Genomic DNA, 25,194 nt, shown 5'->3' with positions numbered 1-25,194 from the left:
GTGGCATGATTGTTGGTGCCAGAAGGGCTGGTCTGAGAATTTCAGAAACTGCTGATCTACTGGGATTTTCACGCACAACCATCTCTAGGGTTTACAGAGAATGGTCCGAAAAAGAAAAAAAATCCAGTGAGCGGCAGTTCTGTGGCCGGAAATGCCATGTTGATGCCAGAGGTCAGAGGAGAATGGGCAGACTGGTTCGAGCTGATAGAAAGGCAACAGTGACTCAAATTGCCACCCGTTACAACCAAGGTAGGCAGAAGAGCATCTCTGAACGCACAGTGCGTCGAACTTTGAGGCAGATGGGCTACAGCAGCAGAAGACCACACTGGGTACCACTCCTCTCAGCTAAGAACAGGAAACTGAGGCTACAATTTGCACAAGCTCATCGAAATTGGACAGTAGAAGATTGGAAAAACGTTGCCTGGTCTGATGAGTCTCGATTTCTGCTGCGACATTCGGATGGTAGGGTCAGAATTTGGCGTAAACAACATGAAAGCATGGATCCATCCTGCCTTGTATCAACGGTTCAGGCTGGTGGTGGTGGTGTCATGGTGTGGGGAATTTTTTCTGGGCACTCTTTGGGCCCCTTGGTACCAATTGAGCATCGTTGCAACGCCACAGCCTACCTGAGTATTGTTGCTGACCATGTCCATCCCTTTATGACCACAATGTACCCAACATCTGATGGCTACTTTCAGCAGGATAATGCGCCATGTCATAAAGCTCGAATCATCTCAGATTGGTTTCTTGAACATGACAATGAGTTCACTGTACTCAAATGGCCTCCTCAGTCACCAGATCTCAATCCAATAGAGCATCTTTGGGATGTGGTGGAACGGGAGATTCGCATCAGGGATGTGCAGCCGACAAATCTGCGCCAACTGTGTGATGCCATCATGTCAATATGGTCCAAAATCTCTGAGGAATGCTTCCAGCACCTTGTTGAATCTCTGCCACGAAGAATTGAGGCAGTTCTGAAGGCAAAAGGGGGTCCAACCCCTTACTAGCATGGTGTACCTAATAAAGTGGCCAGTGAGTGTATATATATATATATATACATAGCAGAAAAAAAAAATATATATATATATTTTTTTCTTTCTATTTTTGTTTTAGTTCTATTGTATTGAATGTAAATCAAATTTTTTTGCATATCCAATTCACTGTATATATATGTGTATATATATATATATAATAAAAAGGTGCAGCAGTTATTAATATATGATTTCCTTTTCTAGCTGACATGGAAGACCTGTCTGAACTATCGCAACAAAACACAAATCACATGAACTTTGGTCAGCAGCCTGTACCCGGTAATAGCCCCGAAAAGCCTTCATCCCCAGGACAGCACTCTCTCAGCGGTCAGACCACTGTGCGGACGCCTCTCCCCAACCTGCACCCCGGACTTGTGTCTACACCTATTAGCCCTCAGTTAGTAAATCAGCAGCTGGTGATGGCTCAGTTATTGAACCAGCAATACGCAGTGAATAGACTATTAGCCCAGCAGTCCTTAAACCAACAGTACTTGAACCACCCTCCTCCGGTCAGTAGATCCATCAACAAGCCTATGGAGCAACAAGTGTCGCCCAACACAGAGGTGTCTTCCGATATCTATCAGTGGGTGCGTGACGAATTGAAACGAGCAGGAATCTCGCAGGCGGTATTTGCACGTGTGGCTTTCAACAGAACTCAGGTAAATGTGCTGCTGTGAATGTAACGTTCATCATGTCGAGTTCTGCGGCTTGAGAATCAATATTAGGCTGCGGGAGATACGATCAGCAGAGTGTCTGCTCTCACCTCCCATATCCTATCTGCTTACAGTTTGCTTTCCTGGTAGATAAACAGATGCCTAAAATATACTGTATACGGCTGCTTCAGATGAGGTATATGATTAGATAACACCAGTGGTGCACATTGCTGCCTTCTGCTTAAGCACATTAATTCATCTGGGTCATAGAAGAAGTTAGGATTTTGAAGTTTTGCGTTTTTTTTGTTTGTTTGTTTTTTTTGTAAATAGCATTCCTGTAATTTTATTTATATTTTTTTTCCCAATTTGTTAGACATGACTGTATATGCAATGCTTACCGGTCGCCGTCTTCGGCCATTTCCAGTGCCATTCCAGCATCATGTGACACAGAAACAAAGCTGTCTAACCTCATGCTGAGTCTCGTAGACTTGCATTGAGAAAGTGACCTCCGTTCTGCAAAGCAGACGCTGTGGGTTTCTGCAGTCTGTGAAGCTAGAGCGGCACTGGAATCAGCTGAAGACAACAGACAATAAGTATTGCAGACATATTAGTGTTTGCAAATAGATGGGGAAAATTCCAGGGGTGCTCCTTTTAAATACCCATCATTTAACAGCAGCCAAGTTTGTACAGTATGCACGCCACTGCAATCTTATTTTACCATTTCAATTGCATTCAAGCAATAAATTTGTACCGCCAGCCTCTATACAGACCTTTGTGTCTCCAGGGTAACAGACAACAACTTATCCCTTTTTGTGTGCTCCTGTAGTAACACTTCCTTTTGTCTGCACCCTACTCCTAAAGATGGCTACAATAAGATGAATAGTTTCACCTCCTTGTGAAGGATAGGTGCAGCCATTCACCTTCTTGGTTATATCGGCCATTTTCACTTGCTTAGTTTGGCCCTGTAAGTTTGACTGACACAAAATTAAAGGATGAACGATCTCTCTGGAGGACGATCTTTCATGATCAGATGTGTGCGGCCACCTCAGTTAACCAAGGAAACAAGAATAACGGCAGGGTCAGACGACACAATGCTTGTTTGTAGTCTGTACCCATAGAGACATTTTAATTTTTTTTATCCCTGATCTCTTTATTATGGAAGAGAATATTTGCATATTGAATGTATGTGGTCTAAATCAATCATCTTTTTTTTTTCCCGATAGAATTTCACTGTTATTTACATGTGTATTGTAGTCATGAGCATATTGCATGGAGGTGTACGGGGCACTGAACTCTGTAGTCACATTGTCCGCTGTCTCGTCATTGTGCTCTGTATTTGCTACGTCATGCGCTTGTCATTTTTTCTAGTTATAGGCATTCTCCTCTTATCTGTACATTTACACTATGTCCGGTATATCAGGGCTGTGGAGTCGGTAAGCCAAACCTCCAACACCTCAATTTCCATGACTCCGACTCCACCAAAATGGGCTCCGACTCCACAGTGCTGGTGTATATTACTACATAAATGCTTATAAGGTGTCATATAGTATTGCGGAATCACTTATTTGCTTTGTTTCTGTATAGGGATAATCATACTTGTATAGAATAGGCCTGGTCTGCTTTTGGTGCGATATCATATGTATTTCTTTTTTTATGTGTGTGTGTTTGTCATTGAAAGCTTAATCCCTATATAGATAGACACCTACATTTTCCAGATAATTTCATTTTGCAAACTGTTTTTATACATTGCTATATCGTTTTGGAGATGGTGCATGGGAGTTGTGCCTGTTTTCACTGATGCAAGGTGCATACTTTTAACTGTTGTCAAAGGCAATGTGTCTTCAAAAAGTGATCTATTTTTAAATGAAGTAATGTTCACTGTTTTATAGGATTTACAATGGTCGCAGAAATAACTTGCATCTGGCAAAAGTAATAATAAATAACAAATCTATGAAAATGAACAGATGAAAGTCAGACATTACTTTTCAATCATGCTTCCACAGAATCTTTTAAAAATTAAAACTCATGAAATAGACCTGGACATAAATGATGGTACCCTTAGGGTATGTGCACACGGAGTTTTTAGGTGGTGCGGATTTTGTAGTAAAATCCGCAGATAAAGTCCGGCGGTTTATCTGCGGATTTGCCTGCGGTTTTGCCCTGCGGTTTCACACCTCATAATGGATGAGGTGTGAAACCGCAGCGTTTCTGCTCAAAAGAATTGACATGCTGCAGATTGTAAACCGCAGCAAAACCGCGCGGAAAAGTCCGCAGCATGTGCACAGCGTTTTCCAGTTTACCATTGAAAGCAACCTAAATCTGCACCTAAATCTGCTGCGGACCCGCAGCTGCAGAAACGCTGTGGATCCGCAGCAGAATCCGCACTGTGTGCACATACCCTTAACTTAATATTTTGTTGCACAACCTTTTGAGGCAATCACTGCAATCAAACGATTCTTGTGACTGCCTATGTGACTTCTGCACCTCTCGACGGGTATTTTGGCCCACTCCTCAACTTCTCCAGTTGTCGCGTGTTTGAAGGTTGCCTTTTCCAGATGACATGTTTCAGGTTTTCCAAAGATGTCAATAGGATTTAGGTCAGTGCTCATAGAAGACCACTTCAGAATAGCCCAATGTTTTCCTCTTAGCCATTCTTGGGTGTTTTTACCTGTGTGTTTTGGGTCCTTATCCTGTTGCAAGACCCATGACCTGCGACTAAGCTTTCTTACACTGGGCATTTCTCTCTAGAATCCCTTGATAGTCTTGAGATTTCATTGTTCCCTGCACAGATTCTAGACACCCTGTGCCAGATGCTGCAAAGCAGCCCCAGAACATAACAGAGCCTCCTCCTTTTTCTGGCTAATATTAGGCTGATGCACTCTGTTCTGTAGACACCACTTCTCAGCAGTCCATCGCAGGTAGTTTCAATAAAAACTATCTATGTATGTACCGTAGCTACTGTAGGTTCTACCATTCACAATACGTGATGGTCACAGCTCGCCTCCTTCCCCCAGCTGCATAGAGTTGGTATATGTACAATGTGTAGGAGCACGTTCGCACTGCGGTCATTTACTGTATGTAAAGGCTTTTGCTCTTTTTTTTAATCGAAATAGTGTTAACTAAATTCCCTTTGTAATTTCCATGTACTCTTACTATTTACATGATACAGGATATATGCTCACTTCGTAGCTTTTTTGGCGGTGTTTTGTCTGTGAAATGACCTCCATCTGAATGTGCTCCTACACATTCTCATTTTGTTTTTTATTGTGTTAGGTCACACAATCGTGGAAAAATCAATGAACACTTGCAGTCTGTTTCTTACGATCCATATGACTGCAGTAAAGCAGATCTCCAAAGTCTCAGATATGATAGCTGCCCCGTAATAATGAGAATCAGTTTTTCTGACGCATGTATTTTAGTAAATACTTGTACTTCTTAGGAATAGAAATGATGGAACACATTTTTCTTAGCGTACCTTTCATCTCTCTGTGGTTGCCCTGTTTTACTGTCTGCATATGATTTCACTAATGCCCAGAAGAGTCACTAGTGGCAGGATAGACCACCCTACTCTCTGGCAAAAGTCAGGTCTAAACTTCTGGGTTGCAGGATCCCACAATCCTCTGTTGACCCCTCGCTGGCAAAGTATGAGATCTTGTGCTTCTAAGCTGTGGAGTCGGTAAGCCAGACCTCCGACTCCTCAATTTCCATGACACCGACTAAGACTCCACCAAAATGGCCTGCGACTCAGACTCCACTGCCCTGCCAGTGCTGTGGAGTCGGTAAGCCAAACCTCTAACTCCAACTCAGACGCCTCAGTTTCCATGACACCGACTCTGACTCCACCAAAATGGACTCCGACTCCCAGCTCCACACAAAACCAATTCAGACATACCCGACGGAAAGAACACACCTGGACATCAATGTTGGATAGCGAAAAGGCCATGATGTTTGCTTATTAAGAGTAGCTTATTAAATCTTTTTAATTAATTACCACCATTATATCATAACCGTAAGACCAAATTCACCCAGCCAGGCTGGGCAATTTTCCCCTCTAATAAACATTATGACAATAAGATAAAGTTGAAAAAAGAGGGAGGGCAGGCGGGTGCTTACAAGTTTAATGAGCAGCTGACCGAAAACTGGGATATTTATGGACCAAAATCATCCCGCACTTTTTCAAGCTAGCCAATCAGATTTAAACAAAAAGACCGCCAAAAAACTGGTTTTAACTGGAATAATAACCTGCTCGTGAATTCACAGCTGACTGAGAGTTGAACTTTTGACCTCCAAAGATAAACCATACCATACCTCATAATACAATACACAATAAAGGGGGGTGAGGGTTTGTGTTATCATGAGACCCCCATTATATTTGTTATGGAGGGCTTCCATTATGTACACAGTAGTTAATGATCGCTAGCCGCTGTGTACATTATGCGGCAGGACTGTTTTGGTTAAGATTTTGGGATAAAACCCTAGATCTTGCTTATTTAAAAGTAAGGTGACTTGCGAGATCCTGCTCTGCATGCCTGGATCCCAATACCTGGAAGTTCGAACCTGACTATTGCTAGTGCAGGTCCTTTAGTCTGGCATGAGGGAAGCTTGTTTTATGTTTGCTAATTTTACTAAATATAGCTAATCAGTCTGATTTCTTAAATAAAAAGGTTAGCCATAGACTAGTGATGGGTATGCCTTAGATAGCTAGTCTGCCATTCCTCTGCTTCTCCACCTGGAAGGAGTCAATGAAGGTGCTTTCCATTTACCCTATACAATGTCTTCCTACAGTCAGCAATGAATGGACAGTGCCAGGGGGGAGGTATGGACACAAAGCAGGGTAGTAAGACCAGATCTTCCATGTTGGTGCTGATCCTGTGTTTTTTTTTTTTACTGTGGAGAAGCATATACAGAAATCGGATAACAACCATTTATAGCTCATCATCTTACAAGTAGGGTTTCACTTTAGTAGATAAGCTCTGTACATACATTTTTTTCTATTAATCTAACTTTTTTCTGATACCGGATGTTAAAGGAATTGTCCAACTTTTGGTCAGAATATTATTTTTCTTAAGTACATGGAATGGAGGCTAAAAATCATTTCTGCACTTGCTTTTCAATAAAAGTTTAGCACCGTTTGCCTCCTATAGCCTCTGTTGTACTGTCTATTTCTGGACGCAAAATGCGTTAATGGAGTATCCATCAGTTAACCCGCTATCATGGTGGTTTCTAACTCATTTTGTTTTATTCTGAGCTCCTCTCGTCTGATTTATGACCACAGACCACAGTTGTGGTGGGCTCGGGGACACAGCTTGTAAAAGCCAAAGTGTCCAAAAATGTTAATAGAACCCAAATGTGAAAATGATTTTTTAACCTATGAATACATACATGCAAGTAGAAAAAAAAGTTGTACCAAAAGATGGACAAAGCCCCTTTAATGATTTGGACCCCGTATGTGTTCAGGTAGAGTTGAACAGACTATATTTATATTGTGATGGAAGCAAAGAGAAGACACGTCACAAGGCCTTTTCAGTATTTAGCACAGTCCAAACGATCAGACACATTAGCGTTTGTTTCTTCACTATTTTTCTAGTAAAATGACTGACGCCATGACAGAAAACCTGATGGACCCCATCATAGTCAATGGGTTCCTGCTGATGCTATTTGCATCAGTTATATAGAACATTCAGGCTCTGCACACATTTAATTTCTCGGCTTCTAAAATGGAATTTGCAAAGCGCAGTTGTGAACAGATCCTTTGTCAGAAAATTCAAATGATAATTTTTAGAGATCATGCCTAAAAATTATTTTATTGCTGATTTCTCCAAAATGTTGATTACCTGACTCTCTCATAATACATATCTCTCCATACTCAGACTTGTGGTGAGAAATTGCGAGGGGTGATTGTACTTACAGGATTCATCACTCCATCAGTTACCAGTTTTTCTAATCATCTGCCAGTGGTTTACAACATGTAAATTTTAAACACTTCTATATAGTTAACAGTAAAATATAGAGAACCTGTAAATGGCAAGTTACCAAACCTTTTAACGGGAATCTGTCACCTATTTTTTTCGCATATAAGATGCGGCCACCGCCATCAGGGGCTTATCTACAGCATTCTGTAATGCTGTAGATAAGCCCCCGATGTAACCTGAAAGATAAGAAAGATGAGTTAGATTATACTCACCCAGGGGCGGTCTGGGTCCAATGGGTGTTGTGGTCCGGCGCCTCCCATCTTCTAGCAATGACGTCCTCTTCTTTGCTTCCCGTCGCGGCTCCGGCGCAGGTCAGAGAGGTCTGGCGCCTGCGCACTGCAGTACTCTTGCTCTGCCCTCAACAGGGCAGAGCAGTAACCCTGCGTCGGAGCCGTGAATGTAAGCAAATAAGAGGACATCATCGTTAGAAGATGGGAGGCGCCGGACCCGGACCGCGACACCCATCGGACCCGGACCGGACCTGGACCGCCCCCCCCCCCAGGTGAATGTAATCTAACTTGTTTTTCTTATCTTTCAGGTTACATTGGGGGCTAATCTACAGCATTACAGAATGCTGTAGAAAGCCCCTGATGGTGGTGCTGGCAGCTTATATGCCAAAAAATAGGTGACAGATTCTCTTTACCCATTTACCAAGCAGCGTCACTATATAGCTGGGTTTAGTATCTAACTGTAGTAACTCATTGGCTGACTCTTGTATTTCTATAGTGGAGGAAAAGTAATCTAGTGCCTTTTATACCTACTTTTAGATTGTGATGTGCCAAAATAATATTTCTTAATATTAGGCGTTACCAATTTTTATTTGCATCATTTTGTATGTATGACATCATATATTATTTCTTTTGTCATGTGTCATGAAAAGCTTCCTTTTTACATAGATTCCTAATACATGACCAAATGAATCCGTAATAGCCTTGTAAATAATGTGCAGAGGAATTATCTTTCTTTTTACACGGTTACTTTAATCATTACCAACGATAATACACATTAAATACCACTAATAGTCCAAATGTGGCTTCTAATTACTACCGCCAAGTCTTCTGAAAATCATTATGCTAAATAAAGGCGTCCCACAAAGAATGCATTTAACTTGGGGCTTGCAAAATATTGTAATTTATGATTTTTTTTGTCCCTTTTTTGTACAAAGTTATAGTATTCATACTTGTTTTAGAAAGAACTAAAATTGAATTTTATTGGAATTACGCAGAAACCAGAATATGCTGAAATAGCTTTGAAAAATCTTTATTAAGACACATTGTACTACTGTTTGGATAAACCTGCAGATCCCATGTTTTATGAAGTAGAAAATCTGTTACTGTCGTTTTTATAACACATTTTATATCATGTAGGCTCTGAATAGTGTTTTGGTTCAGTGGGGGTCCGGATCCTGAGAACCCCACCGATCTGTCAAAATACCACGCTCGCACAGTGCTGTGTATGGGCGTGATGGTGGTAGTCTACAAGGGCCATACACTCACTCTCAGAGCAGTGTACAGACCTGTAGACTTACTATTATTACAGGAGCTACGGAGTTCATAGTGGTATTTTGGCTGATCGGTGGCAGTTTCAGAACCCGGACCCCACCGATCCGTATGATCTTTACATTAGGCTAGGTTCACAATAATGTTGAAAAACTAGACACATTCAGCAAACCGATCTTGACCTTTTAAAGGGGATTGTTGGGTTTCCATTAGTTTGTCAGTTTTTCTTTGTTATTTCAATAAGGAAAAAAAAACCTGGGGACCATAGGGAGAGACCTGAGTAGTGGCCCCTTGCTGACTTCTCTCCGCACCACATTTCTCCCATGTGTATATGACAGCAGAGCGCACTGTCAGTCAACTACAGCAAATCTAGGAAGATGCCAGCCACCATACCAAACTACTTTTGTCTCTGTAGTCCCCGGTCAGATCTTCAAACTACATTTTATATGAGACGCCAAAGCATTTTAAATACAAGGCTGGATTCAGACGGCCACGTACCCGGGAGTGCAGGAGCAAATAGTGTGCGCCAAGATATCTGCACAAATTGAGTATTAGAAATCGGACTGCTAGACTGACATCCAGAATATACTTATAAAATGTAGATGCTTGACATACAATTGGAAAATTCATGGGGCCCACCAGCCACAACAACATGACCGCCTCCTTTTTTTTAAACTTTTAAATAATTTTTTGTGGGACCCTAACCTTTATTTCAGATCGACCTCTTGAAAGGTGAAAAAACCTACAAATTTAAAGGGCAGATAGAATCCAGAATTAATTAGACATGGCCTTAGGCTTGGTTCCCACAAGCATATGAAAAATCATCCCTAAGGGCTCTTTCAGATGAGTAGTTTTTCCGGATGTTTGCTGCTGAGATACAATCTGACGGCACACTGATTAATGTTAATAAATAGGGAGGGCTGTTCGATGACAGTGTCCATGTGAAAAAAAATTACAGCATGCACGATTCTCCTCTGTATTTTGGAGTCACCAATACTAGTGTATTGGTCCACACCCCAAAGAATTGGATCCTATTTGGATCATCTGTATTGCATATTATTTTCATATATACATTGTAACTATGTTACATTGTCAATATTAATATGGAAACTGTATTTGATCATGTAGATTTTAGATTCTTGATGAATAAATACGGATATTACACGGATGTAAAAAATGGACACAGATGCAATAAGGATGTTTATACAGATGAAAATTGGACTATTTGTCATCTGCTCGTCTGAACCAGGGCTTGGGCCGATGGGAGAAGGGCTCGGCCAAGTAAGGGGACAGGCGTTACCCCCAAATGTTTACTGCAAAGAAATCTAATGGAATGAAGCAAATGTGCCCAGGAACGAGCTGCTGTGACTGCGTTATATACATGCCAGAATAAACGGTATACATATATTGCATAAACGAAATCTACATTCTTGCTATATAGAATATACTTATAACATTAGGATAATTACCACACAGATGTGATGCACCCTCTGGTATGTATATAATGCAGTCACAGCAGCTCGTACCTGTTCACATTTGCTTCAATCTGACAGGATGTTCTAGTCAGGTTTTTTGTTTGTCCAGATTTCGCTGTCCATCTCTGGACCTCATCTCAGGGACCTGATTGTACGGTATATCTCTCCTAAGATGCCAAACAAATCCCTCTAAAACCTTGTAAGATAAGGATCTACTGGAACGTGGAACACGTTAATACAGGTCTTTTGGATTCATTTAATTGTTTTAACTTTGGCAAACTATGTGTTTTTTTTTTTTTCTTTTGTTCCCCCCCAGAAATTTTGTAATCGCTATCTTACATGAATTCTTAGCTCTATAAGTTAAAGGGAATCTGTCACCTATTTTTTGACGTATAAGATGCGGCCACCGCCATCAGGGGCTTATCTACAGCATTCTGTAATGCTATAGATAAGCCCCTGGTGTAACCTGAAAGAGAAGAAAAGCGAGTTAGATTATACTTACCGGGGGGCGGTCCAGTCCAGGTCCAATGGGTGTCGCGGTCCAGATCCGGCACCTCCCATTTTCTAGCGATGACATCCTCTTCTTTGCTTCCCGTCTTGGCTCCGGCGCAGGCGTACTGCTCTGTCCTGTTAAGGGCAGAGCAGAGTACTGCAGTGCGCAGGTGGCGGGAAAGGTCTTATATGCCAAATAATAAGTGACAGATTCCCTTTAAAGGGATTGGACCCATTTTATCTACTCAACATTTTCACATCAAATCTTAAAATGTCTCCTAATCATACTACACCAAGCAACCAAAGATCTTATTTTCACATGCAGCATTTACTCGGTTGGTTCTATTACCTATATGTTTCTACTGTCACTTAGAAGTAATGGCCCTCTCATATGTGCAATCCTCAACGTCTGTTAACATTAGTCTTTAAAAGCCAATAAAGGGGTGTTTGTAAACCTGTTCACACGCGCCTTAAAGATCCCGGGCATGCTGATTCTTCTCGCACACTTTACTCCTCATTCAGACATCCGTAACGTCACTTGCCCATCTGTGTTTCTCGCGAATTAGAACACATGTCCATTATAGCCTATGGAGCTTTCTTTTCACGTGTCTGTTTATTTTAGGCATGCTGAATGGGGAAAAAAAATTGAAAAAAAAAAAAAATCCAGAGACATGTCCACTTTAGATCCACCTCATGGATCAAAATTGCCCACATCTCTATGGGTCCGTGAAAATCACGGACAACACCTGGATGCCGACAGTGATCAATATGTTTACTCTCCGTGATTAACATTGTGACTAGTGATGAGCGAGTATACTCGTTGCTCGGGTTTTCCCGAGCATACTTGGGTGACCTCTGAGTATTTTGGTGTGCTCGGAGATTTAGTTTCCACGACGCAGCTGCATGATTTGCGGCTGCTGGACAGCCTGAATACATGTGAGGAATGCCCGTTTGTTAGGGAATCTCCACATGTATTCAGGCTGTCCAGCAGCCGCAAATTATGCAGCTGCGTCGATGGAAACTAAATCTCCAAGCACGCCAAAATACTCGTAGGCCACCCAAGCATGCTCAGGAAAACCCGAGCAACGAGAATACTTGCTCATCACTAGTTGTGACGCAAATCTCTGATGGATGGTAAAAGCTGACTCGATGCTGAAAATGTGATCAAAATACTGATGAACAATGGTCCGGGTGTTTGCATCTTTGAAAAATCACAGACATCTGAATGAGGCTTTACACAGAATAAATGAGGCTAATCCTTCAGTGAATCTGCGGCACATGAACTCCACATCTGTAGTAAAACCGTCAGTCTGAGACTCCTGGCACAGATTCTCTTGTAAAGATGTATTAAATTTGCCATAGGTAAATCCATGAGGTGTGAACAGTGTGCTTTTAAGGCCTGTTTCACACTTCAGTTTTTGTCCATCAGTCAAGATCCGCCGTTTTGCAAAAAAAAACGATCTGCCATTTTGTTTGGCGGATCCGTTTTTTTCCCATTGAGTTGCATTACCGGCGGATCTTGACGGATGGCCATCCGTTGGATCCGTTTTTTTGTGGATCTGTCAAAATTTTGCCGTCCGCCGACATGCCCGAACGGAGCATGTAACGTTTTTTCGGCCGGCAGGATCCACACTTCACACTGCGCATGCCCGAAAGTCTTCACTCAGCCGGAAATTTAACCCTAAAGTCTGTTCCTCCTCCTCCTCCTCAAAAAACGTCCGATGGCATCCGTTCACATCAGTTAGCAACGGTTCCGCTTTCCGCCATTTTGGTGGATTTTAATTGACGCAAAAAACTGAAGTCTGAAACAGGCCTAAGACAGAAAAGATGTTGTTGCTTCTCTGATGCCACCCATAGCCGGACTGTATGTATGTCCGTTCTTGGCCTTATATATCGGTATAACTGCTATGTTTTAGTTCTTATCCACAAACTGTTGTGGGGCCAAGTAATAGAGAAAAGAGTTAGATATTTGAACGCCGAAGAAAAACTTTGTGTTTTATTTAATTTCTATGACATTTATGTAGACAAGACAGCACCGCAAACTGCTTAAAGGGTAACGTATCGGCTGTTATGTGTGCATGAGGAATAACAGTGTTCCTGGCCCTTATATCTCGTATATCTTGCGTTTTCAACTGTGTTACGCTCTGCAGGATCTATTTAATAAATGTTGTATCGACTCCGAGCTGGTAGGAGGAGACCCACTTCTATGATGTGGTGGGAGGAGACCCACTTCTATAATGTCCCCAATGCACAAGAATGGATTCCTGCTCTTTCCTTTTTAGCAGCATGTAGGATATTATACAGTATAGTAGTTCATAGCTATGTAGGTGTGAGTTCAGGTCTGTGATGATGTAAAAGTCAAGTAAGAAAGCTCAGCATGATCTTTCTGTGTCTCCCTATGCCTTTGACTTCACTCAGCTTCTCACGGCTGCTCCCCGTTCCTCAGTATAGAGTATAACAGGTGGTGTAATTTGATGCCTCACTGAATTGAATCTGGTTTGTCTGAGTCATGTATAGTTGAGCTTTTTTTTTGTCTTGGTGGACATGAGTTGAGGAAAGGGGCAGGAGATGGAGAGGAAGAAATGGCTGATTAGCTATATTACAAAGTTTCTTATATTGGTCTGTAACACTGCTTGATGCAAAGTTTGTTTGAAAGTACAGTTCCCATTTAAAGGGAACCTGTCACCCCATTTTTCGAGTATCAGCTGCGGCCACAGCCAGAATGCTGTAGATAAGCCCCTGATGGCGGTGCCGGCAGCTGATACTCGAAAAATGGGGTGACAGATTCCCTTTAAGTTCGGTTTGCGCTTTTCTTTTTGTCCTAAGGTGTAATAATCCTACTAGGATCTCTGTGATCCTGGGAATGGCTCAGCAAGTTGTGCTTTTTCTACACGAAAGCCAATGGCCATTTGTGTAATGACTAGACACTACAGGTCGTGCTAAGTTTGGAGAGTTTTTCACAGTAGAGGTGGCCATGCACAGTAGATGAATATGCACTTACTGACCTACTGTTTATGGGGGTGGCTCAACTGCCCCCAGAAGCAAATATTTCGGGAAAGAGCAGGGCAGGTTAAGTCCAGCAATACAATAAAAATTACAAATGTTACATACCTACATGCCTATAATTAAGAAATCACACTCATTTTGCCTAAGGAGCTAATTACTGTATTGCACTGAAATGGCCGCCCACCTGTCTTAGGACGATGTAGGTGCCTGTGACCATGTAGAATAGTAAGCCCAACTGCTGTGACCCAGAGATGCCAATGACGCTGAAGCTAAGAGGCTGCTTTTACTGCTGTCAACTTTTTTTTTTCTAATGCTAAGCTGCTGCTCTGACCTGATGATAACCTATACTATTTACTGTAAGGCTGCGTTCACACACAGCATTTTTTTCACGTTTTTCCCGTGGATTTACCAAAAAATCCGCTCAAAAAAGCGCTTAAAAGAAGCTTCCCGTTCATTTTAATGCATTTTGCACTTTTTGTGCATATTGATGCGTTTTTTTACCGCGAAAAAAACGCTTCACGGTAAAAAAAACACAGCATGCTCATTAATTTTGCGGTAAATTCCGCATTTCTGGCTATTTTCTATGTGTCTGGGGACGCGCGGAAAAAATCGCGGCAAAAAACGCGCGTTTTCTGGGAAGGAGTCCTGTTTTTAATGAGAAATTTACTGCATACGTGTGCACATAGCTTAAGTCTTCTGCAGGTCACAACAGGAGCTCAGCATTTAGAAAAAAAACAAAGTTGTCAGAATTGTGAGCAGCCTCTTGGCCTCAGCACAGCTGGTATTTCTGGGTCACAGCCAGGGCCGGCGTTAGGAGCAGGCAGACTAGGCATTTGCCTAGGGCCCCCCAGCTAGTTTCGTGCTGCTAATAGCGGCACATCACTATGGGTCCCGTTAATCAGGGGGTCCTGGCGTCAGTGCCTGCCCCCACCCCCATTCAACTGTATTAGCATCCGTCTCCTATCATTCGTCCTCTGACGTGGTAGGCGCATGATGACATCACTTCATCACGCGCCATGCTGTGTCAGGCAGTGGAGCTGCTGAGACGTAGAGCAGCGGTGGAATATAGAGAGGTAAGTATTGTGTTTTTTTTTTTTTTTTAAATTAGTAAGTGCTTGGTGGCCATAATACTGCAGGACTGTGGGGCTCCATTATACTCTACCAAGGACTATGGGGAATGCATTATACTATATGGGACCTGCATTATACTGTATCAAGGACTATGTGGTGCATTATTTTATGGGGAGTGCATTGTACTATATGGAGGACTATGGGGTGTGTATTGTACCATGTGGAGGGCTATGGGGCACATTATACTATATGGAGGACTATGAGGTGCATTGTACTATCGGGTTTATTATACTAAACCAGCAAAATGCTGCTTATTCATTGAGTGATTGGATTGCTTATGTTAAACTTCTGTCCATGTTCAAATCTATTTGGAATAGATTCGGACATGAACAGAAGTTTGACATATATGGACCTTCCATGCCACTGTGATAGGGGGCACCAGACCGTACTAGACTATACTGGGTCAGATCGTTCCTCTTTTATTTGTTGAACGCTACCAAATATCTATTGTCTTGTGCTGCTCCCCACATTTACTTTTGCGTGCTGATTAGTATACTGGAGGATTATCTTATGACTGGAGTTCCTGATACAGATATACCTTATTGTGCTAATGGCTGCCATATGTTAGACTGGGTCATACCTAGTGGGGCATAGTACATTTATCAAGTTTTAGGTATTCCGGTCAGTTTTATATTTGTTACTTTTTTATGTGTATAAAATGGTATTTTTAGAGAAATAGAATAAAAGTTATATTTTAATACTGCACAATTTTGCACCTTTGCCTAAGTCTAATTTAATAGTGACTACTCTCAGCTATGCCCATTTCTTATAAACATGCCAACACGATACTGTATGGGACAGATTGATCTATTAACTATCGTTCTGTGTCCATCATTGTTCCTCAGCCGGTGTAGAGAGGTCGGGAAACAAGCGTCAAACGACTTTCAATGTTGTCGATCTCGTTAGTTTAGCAGCCTGAACTCGATATGTTTCTGTGCGATGGGGCAATATGTGAGCATTTGGGGCTCCACTTTAAATTTTTGCCCAGGGTCTCACTTTGTCTAAAACCGGCCCTGGTCACAGCAGAGGGGCTTCTTACCTCCATGCTTAGAGGCACCTATAGTAATAACATTCTAGGAGAGGTTTCTGTCAGTGTAACAAGATGGCGCGCCCATTTTAACGTTCATTAGTATCCGGGCTGTGGAGTTGGTAAGCCAAACCTCCGACTCCTCAGTTTCCCTGACTCTGACTCCACAGCCCTGGTAGTTGTTGCTTATTGAAGAAGTTTTGGAACTTGTGACCAGCTTAAAAGAAGTGATCCTGAATACAGGACTTACTTTATTACCTTTTTTATGCCCTTTTACAGTGCATAGAAGAATAATAAATGGGACACGTAGCGATAATCATGTATTTAAGAGTGTATGATCTTAGAAGCTCAGGAGGTGTAATGTAAATTCATAATTATAGTCCAAATATCAAAGATATGCTAACGTGATCATTCTTTAGTACAGTATATAAAATCCTTAACTTTAACTTTTAGAAAAAAAGTTAATGCAGTTAAACCAAGCATCCCAAGTCTTATCTCCTAAACACAGGGTTTAGGTGTGAGGAGTCGCACGTCTTCTCTACAGCATGAAGGGAACATTGTAGGTAGAAGTTTATTTTCTTCAATATTGACCAAGTCAAAATTAGATTATTTTGTTACTCAAGTAAAAATACAAAGACCACAAAGCTCGCCTGTTTGCTTAGAACAGACCTCATGTGTCCTATGCACAACAACGCAGATTCCTAAGTTAACCATAAATCACTGAGTTGGAAAAGCTCCTTTCATAGGAATGTTTATAGGTTGCTATAATTAGGTAGAAAGAATGACAATAAGCAAGTTTGCAACGGACTTGCTTTTTCGATCTGCTGGCATTCTACAGTGAGAACTGGTTTCCATAGAGCTAGGTCTGCAGACCCTGACCAAGCATAGCAGTACTTACATTTCAGGCGCGATGTTAAGTCTTAACATCCCATTCAGCTCCATCCAGTCCATTGATTTCTGTACATCATTTCTCCCTTCTCTCTTTCATCTTCTGAAGAGATGCGGTTATAATCCACCAGACGCAGCTTTCAGAGCACTGTTTGCTTCTTCAATTACCCGGTTATCTCTGTGTTAAAAGAGGACCTATCTCAAGTTGAAAAGTGGCCATTTTTGCTCCTATTATATTCCCGATGCTCCCCTGTATATGCTGTTTTTGTTTTTACTTATTACTATTTTTTTGAGGTCTTTACTAACAAGGTGTTGCTCACAGGGTAAGTATTCAGAGCAGCCTAAAGACCTTCCCTCAGAGAATTCTGTGAGCCATGCCCCCCATGGTAAAGATCATAAAAATTATCACAAATAGAAAAGACCCTCTGCTGTAACCGTATGGTGGATTTAAGAAAAACACAATACTGTATATTCGGGAGCGACAGGCTTAATTGAAATAAGCGCAAAAACTGGACACCTTAGACCTGGTGACAGTTCCTCTTCAAAGACGTTGTCTACTACTCTGAGGACCTCAAACAGCATGTTTGCCCCAAGTAAAACAACAACACTTATTCTCACCTCTGGTGCTGATGTGGTGTTGGCGCTCACGCTCCTGGGGCTCATGTTGCCCGAAGGTTGGGAGAGTGAAGCCAGCGCCGATTTGCTACAGAGCTTGCGTGACTTAACTGTGACGCAAAACCCAGGAGAGCGAGTGCTGACACCGCTGGAACGGCGCCGGAATCAGAGGTGAGTAGAAGTGTTATTTTACTCGGGGTAAACATACCTATTGAGACGGAGTTGTCCGAGTAGTGAACGAGCACTTAAAGGGGTGAACTAACTTATATAAAATAAAAGGAGGGTTTGTACTGTTGGAGATGACAAACTCGTCTGGTTTACTTCATACATAGTATTCTGCCATTAACGTCCTTTCTTCCTGTGTACTGAGAAGTTGCATACAAGTCTTCATGCATTTCTTATTCCTAGAGTCTGGTGTACGCTGTGGTCCCCCAGGACAGTTTTAAGAACCATTATGTTTCATTATGGACGAAAACCAAAATATTCTTATTGAATGTTTATAGTTTTTATGGAAATGACGGCAAACGCAAAACAAATTGCTGCTGCCAGCCGATTGAGCCCTTTCCCCCCTCATTTATTTCTGCCACACAATTTCCTTCAAAGGTTTTTTTAAACAGAAGAATTTGCAAAAATTAGCAAAAAATGCTTGGGAAGGAGCATAAACCTTTTAAGGGAACTTACCACTGTTTATTGGTTGAACTGCACCCTACACATGTTATATAATATAATCCAATACTCAAAATGCCTATGACTTGAGGTCAGGCTTGTGTATGCAAGCCTGAAGTATTCAAAATTTGAAGACATTTTCCCCTACAGCATCCACAATAGGCTGACGCTTTCTGTTTTTTCTTTGGCTCTTTTGTCTGCTTTACTGTGTAGACTTGGACAGCATGATTGGTAACAGGTCAGTGAGGTAATAATATATGCATTATGCTGCTGGAAAGCTGGATAAGGCAGGATGGCGACATTTTATACACAGGCAATGCTGTATTTGCCTCACTCCTAACCTTCCCTGGTCTTTCCAGAGACTGGAATAATCTTTAATTACTTGATTCTTATGTACATCAACTCCCATAAAGCCCCCGTTACACACAGCGAGATCGCTAGCAATATCGCTGTAACGTCACTGGTTTTGTGATGCAGCAACGATATCGCTAGCGATATCGCTGTGTCTGATACTTACCTGCGACCGGCTCCCCCGCTGGTTATCGCTAATCGCGCGAAAAGGTCCTGGACCATTTCTCGTCGGGCGCTTCCTGTGGCGCCGACGAGCGACGCGTGGACGCGGGCGGGAGGACGTCAGGATTGCCGCGTCTGACAGGTAAGTAGCGACCCCCGACCGCTGCTATGTCGCTGGTGAGATCTGCCTGTGTGGCAGCTCACTAGCGACCACTTAGCGATGCACCAGCGATCCATATCGTTGTCGGGATCGCTGGTGCATCGCTTAGTGTAACGGTACCCTAAAAGTTGCAGTTGATAAAGAGCGCACTCAAATCCTAGCTGCAACCCAGTCCATACAGAAAATGCAGAAAGGAAAGGTTTCCCATATGCCTGTCTTTTATTATTATTATTATTATTATTATTTATTGTTATAGCGCCATTTATTCCATGGCGCTTTACATGTGAGGGGGGTATACATAAAAACAAGTACAATAATCTTAAACAATACAAGTCATAACTGGTACAGGAGGAGAGAGGACCCTGCCCGCGAGGGCTCACAATCTTCAAGGGATGGGTGATAATACAGTAGGCGAGGGTAGAGCTGGTCGTGCAGCGGTTTGGTCGATCGGTGGTTACTGCAGGTTATAGGCTTGTCGGAAGAGGTGGGTCTTCAGGCTCTTTTTGAAGGTTTCGATGGTAGGTGAGAGTCTGATATGTTGTGGTAGAGAGTTCCAGAGTAGGGGTGATGCGCGAGAGAAATCTTGTATGCGATTGTGGGAAGAGGAGATAAGAGGGGAGTAGAGAAGGAGATCTTGTGAGGATCGGAGGTTGCGTGCAGGAAAGTACCGGGAGACGAGGTCACAGATGTATGGAGGAGACAAGTTGTGGATGGCTTTGTATGTCATGGTTAGGGTTTTGTAATGGAGTCTCTGGGCAATTGGGAGCCAGTGAAGGGATTGACAGAGGGGAGAAGCTGGGGAATAGCGGGGGGACAGGTGGATTAGTCGGGCAGCAGAGTTTAGAATAGATTGGAGGGGTGCGAGAGTGTTTGAGGGGAGGCCGCAGAGCATGAGGTTGCAGTAGTCAAGGCGAGAGATGATGAGGGCATGGACTAGGGTTTTTGCAGATTCTTGGGTGAGGAATGAACGGATGCGTGAAATATTTTTGAGTTGAAGTCGGCAGGAAGTGGAAAGGGTTTGAATATGTGGTTTGAAGGAGAGATCAGCATCAAGGATTACTCCGAGGCAGCGAGCTTGTGGGACTGGGGAGAGTGGGCAGTCATTTACTGTAATTGATAGGTTCGTAGGGGGGGTCACGTGAGATGGGGGAAAGATGATGAATTCTGTTTTGTCCATGTTGAGTTTCAGATATCTAGTGGAGAAGAAGGATGAAATAGTGGACAGACATTGAGGGATTCTGGTTAGTAGGGAGGTGATATCTGGTCCAGAGATGTAGATCTGTGTGTCATCAGCATAAAGATGATACTGAAAGCCATGAGATTCTATGAGCTGTCCCAGGCCAAAGGTGTAGATAGAGAACAGCAGGGGCCCTAGGACTGAACCTTGTGGGTCTCTGTCTTTAGAGAAGAACCTAAAATATACACCTAAAACTTATTGAAAAAAACACATTCTTGTTCTTTTTTGGACCTGAAGGGTCATGCAGGATCAGAATATTGATGGCTTCTCATCGGGATCAATGGAATCAGACTTGTAGCGATCAGCTATTTTAAGTGACTGTGTCGCTCTTGTTTCCTGCAGGCCCTTGCTCAGTTTACTTGTAGGCCTTTTTAGTAGTGGCGGTGTGTGCCGGGTATTGTATTATGTCCCTTTTGAAGTGATTTAGACAACGTTGCAACTATGTATACCCAGTACTGCCCTTATTAATATAGAGCATACGGCTGGATGGAGAGTGTAAGTAATGAAGAGGTTACAGTGCTTAGGCAATGCATTGCTGATGCTTCAAAAATCTGATCACTGGTAGAGGCAAAAGCTAGATCTGATATTGATAGTCAGTCCTATTGACCAGCAACCAATACTCTGATCCCAATTAATTAGATTAACATGAAATGCGTTAGACATTCCTTTTTAATCTGTGTTCGACTCCGCAGTCCGAGCGGTCAAATAATTGTAGGTTCTTTATTAAAAGGGAATCTGTTAGTAGGAGCAACCCTCCGAAGCAGTCTAGATGGGCATGTAGGTTATAGAAAGTTAAATAAAATGATCCCTAGAAATCAGCAATTCGAGTTCTTATATCAGAGAAATCCACATTGTTCTTGATATGTAAATGAGCTGTTAAGATCTACTGGGCGGACACAGATCTCACTGAGAATCTGCCTCTAGAGATTATTTTAAATGAAAGAGGGCAGCATGTAATGACTGACAGTCTGCTCTCCTGACCCATGTGTCTCACACTGGCAGTGCTCCCTTTCATTTAAAATAAGCTCTGAAGGCAGATTCTTAGGGAGATCTATGTTCTGCCTGTAGATCTTAACAGCTCGTTAACATGGATTTCTCTGGAATAAGACATCTGATCTCCGATATTAAGGTAACCTTTTGTTCAACTTGCTATGACCTACATGTCCATGTAGATGGCTTGAGGATTGATCCTACTGACAGATACCCGCTAAGATTGAGTATTTGATGGCTACATGTTAGTTTTGATATTTTTGTACGGTCTTTGCAGTACTGCAGAGCTGATCCATGTAACATCTCGATCGATTTTTTTTTTTTTTTTTTTTAAAAAAAGAAAAAAAAAAAAGAGGCTGCAAGGAAAAACGACACACTTTTTCCAATTTCTATTTTTAGTATCCCTTACATGATTTTTGTAGAGATGACATCTCTGGTTTATGTACCAACGCTGTCGACCAGAGTCTGACATGTCTCACTCACGGGTGGCACTCGCTGTGTCGTCTTAAATATCGGAGTCCTTTGCACTTGTCAGCTCCTTTCAAATGTATGCAGTTTCTAGGAATTAGCATCATCTCGGGAACGTCCCTTGTGAATTAGAGATCGGAAGCTACATGACAAAGTGACTCCTAATGATGCATGAATAAACTTGTTAAAGGGAACGTGTCAACAGTTTGACTTAACCTGTGCGACGTGTAGTCAAGTGTTTTCTTAAGCGCGCGGCACACTATTTAACGGAATAACGCATGCTGAAGGGGCCGCTCATCCATAATCGAGCCATTCATTTTCTGCCATATTATGTGGTATGGGGACAGATTTTCATCATGGAAATAAGGACCCGTTCAGCTTCCTCCCGCCTTTTCCTATTCTGTCATATGCATTTTCTTATTAAAAAACTCAGTTTCTTACTGTTCTTCCTTTGAGGTCAATAAATATCTGTATGTTTTTGTTATTCCATGCTGTTTCTTTAGATGAGCAGCTGTAATAAAGGGACTGTCGTATCGGAGAGCTTCACAAGTGTAACGCGGATAAGAAACCATTTCATTATTACTTTTCCGAACCCTTAAGAATTCCAGTTGCTGGATTCATAGCTATAATACAGATGGGGATGAACAACAGGGACAATTAAAGCAGATTAGAAGTAAAATCGAAAAACTATATAGACTTTTTTTTTCCCCGAGAAAATTAGCTATGTAAATGGCATTGGAACGTAGATTTGTTAAATGAGTGAAATTGGCATTTTGTATTAGTGGGTTCAACTTCTTTCTAACGATAAAAATGAGCTTACTACTTAGATGGGACGTAATTGCGCTTCTGCCGTTTTTGGTTGGCAAATTTGAGTATGCGCTCTTCAGGTTTTTGTTGTGTGCGATGTGCGTTTTTTTTAAAAAGGGAGATCCTTGGAAATCACACTGTACAATAAACCATCCTGTAGCTTTTACAAGAAGTTTGTGCAAATTGCGTGCTAAAATGAGATCCACTGCTTAAGTGCAACTACATAATTACTACTGTGCTTCGTGCAATTCTTTGTAGTATAATTTAGGAATAAACCAGCCGTCTCTATCATTACTGAATTAAAGGTAGGGAAAAGGTACCATTACCCTGTCACCGCAGCGCTCCTTTCTACCGGATAACTGTATGCTTCATACTTGGCATTGACCCAAACTGTGTTAGGTGGAGCTTTTGGATTAATCCTCCACCTGGACCAAGGATCTAATGTTATGAGTCTCTAAACAGATATTCTAGAGAGTGTTGCTTTCTTGGAAGAAAGCGATTTATTTATTTTGTTCTAGGTGCTTTTGATGTTGCTTGAGACTGATCAATTCAGCTTCAATCAATGATTATGTATAATGGCGAGACAATCTGGAAGCCAGACAGGCGACGGCATCAATCTAGTGCATCATCCTCCACTTCCAAAGTACTCTGAAATGAACTTTGAAAGTGTTGGCTATGATGTGCACAAGATTACGGGGGAATACCATATTTAACCCTTGACGGCCTAGTCATTTAGGACTACCATGTGCCTTATTCTTTATCTTTGCGCCAATCACTGCCCGCTATCGTTTGCTCTTCCTAGGGCAGGAAAGCTGTACAGTGTATTGCGGAACTTCTCAGTGTTCCTCAGCTTTACTGAAATCAATTACATGAATGTACCCCTAAGGCTGTGTCCATACACTAGGCTGCAATGCCAGTGCTTGCATCTCTACATGTGCTAAAGGGTGTGGTTCTAGGGTCTAACGCATAATTTAAATGCAGATCTAGAATCCTATATATGGGCCAAAAATTAACTTTCAAGCTTGAATAATATCAACAAATTCCATCCTCAATGTTTGGCGTACATTTTGAGGGTTTGGAATTTTTTTATTTTTTATTTTATTATAATAGTAGGAATAATAAAAATTGACCAGACTGACTTCGTCCATCAAGGATGCTAAGTAAAAGTATACACTTTCCTTCTGCAGTGACACCATTCCAGCAGTTCTCTGCACTGACGTGACTTGTGTCATGTGCAGGCGGCAGCTCATCAGTATTTTGTCAGAGCTGATGTACACTCTGATCAAATAGTAAATGTTGCAGCTGATCATTGGCTACATCCTGCACGTGACGTAAGTTACGTCACTCTCCTGAAATAGCAGCGCGACAATGTTCGTACGGCACTCCTGCAGCATAGCATAGAACAGGGTTTCTCCTGTGTGAGACATATGGTGAACAGCCAGATTTCACTGCAAAGCTATTATAATTTGCAGTGAGACAGCACACATATGTGTGATTACTGACTTCTTTGAGTGCTAATCCATGAACAGGCAGTGGGGGGAAGGGGCAGTTTAGCAGCGGCAACAGTGCCATAAGAGGAGTAGAGCTGATGGAAAGGTTTGTGATGTGACACTCCTAAGCTCAGCTGTATTGCCACTTCCCCCCACATGTTCACTCATGTCTACTGTGCTCACTGCAACTTGTAATGGCTCTGTAGTGACCACAGCCTGTCTGTGTGCCAACAGTCTGGAGTAACCTGTACTGAGCTATTGTGAAGGCGTATTCATGTTTTCTTTGAGTGTTGCTGCTTATGATAGGGAGAAATAAGTACACGCACAATGAAAACACTTTTAACTCCTTCACCCCTGGACCATTTTAGTTTTTTGTTTTAAGTTTTTGCTCCCCTTTTCCCAGAGCCATAACTTTCTTATTTTTCCGTCAATATGGCCATGTGAGGGCTTTTTTTTTGCCCGAGGAGTTGTACTTTTGAACTACACCTTTGATTTTACTATATAATGTACTGGAAAGCTGTAAAAAAATGCAATTCCACAATTGAGGGTTTTTTTTTCTTGCTTTTTTTTTTTACTATGTTCACTGAATGCTAAAATTGACCTGCCATTATAATCAGGGCTGTGGAGTCGGAGTTAGTTTTGGTTGGAGTCGGTAGAAATGTACCGACTCCGACTCCAGCTTTAAAAAAAAATGTATTAATATTTCATAATTGAACTTTCATATGAATTTTATAAATGTTACTCAAATATATATGTTCTATCAAACTATGAACAACAGTGATAAGCAGTTCTGCTGGAGATAGAGACATTTCTTACTTCTTGTGTGTCACAGTTCTCCACTGCCCTTATCTAATCTTATACTTGGTTAACCTCATGCTGCCCCAACCCCCTTACTTACAATGTATGAAACTGAAAGTGAAAATGTGTTGCAAATTCTTAGTAGTAAAGCTCGTCCTCTAGACTAGATCATACTAGGTGTGCGTCTTCCAAGCATCTCACAGCTGCCTGCTACTCAGAAGAGGAAGACTGTAAGAAGTATTATCCTTTCAACAAACTTTGCATCAGTTAACTGTG

General features: G+C 41.9%; 1 protein-coding gene across 3 annotated transcripts in view; it reads left to right on the top strand.

Annotated features, from left to right (window-relative positions):
* The window catches only part of SATB1 (SATB homeobox 1), a 110,064-nt gene that overhangs the window by 16,267 nt on the left and 68,603 nt on the right, over window positions 1-25,194 (top strand). For all 3 annotated transcript variants that reach the window (XM_073568105.1, XM_073568104.1, XM_073568099.1), the window contains exon 7: window positions 1,236-1,690. In XM_073568105.1, the coding sequence (XP_073424206.1) occupies window positions 1,236-1,690 (455 nt within the window). The remainder of the gene's footprint in view (window positions 1-1,235; window positions 1,691-25,194) is intronic.

The sequence above is a fragment of the Dendrobates tinctorius genome, unplaced genomic scaffold, assembly GCF_039654945.1.
Source record: "Dendrobates tinctorius isolate UK_male_01 unplaced genomic scaffold, ASM3965494v1 ptg000005l, whole genome shotgun sequence".
Lineage (NCBI taxonomy): Eukaryota > Metazoa > Chordata > Amphibia > Anura > Dendrobatidae > Dendrobates > Dendrobates tinctorius.
Note: the sequence above shows the minus strand (reverse complement) of the source record. Positions and strands in the feature narration are given on the sequence as shown.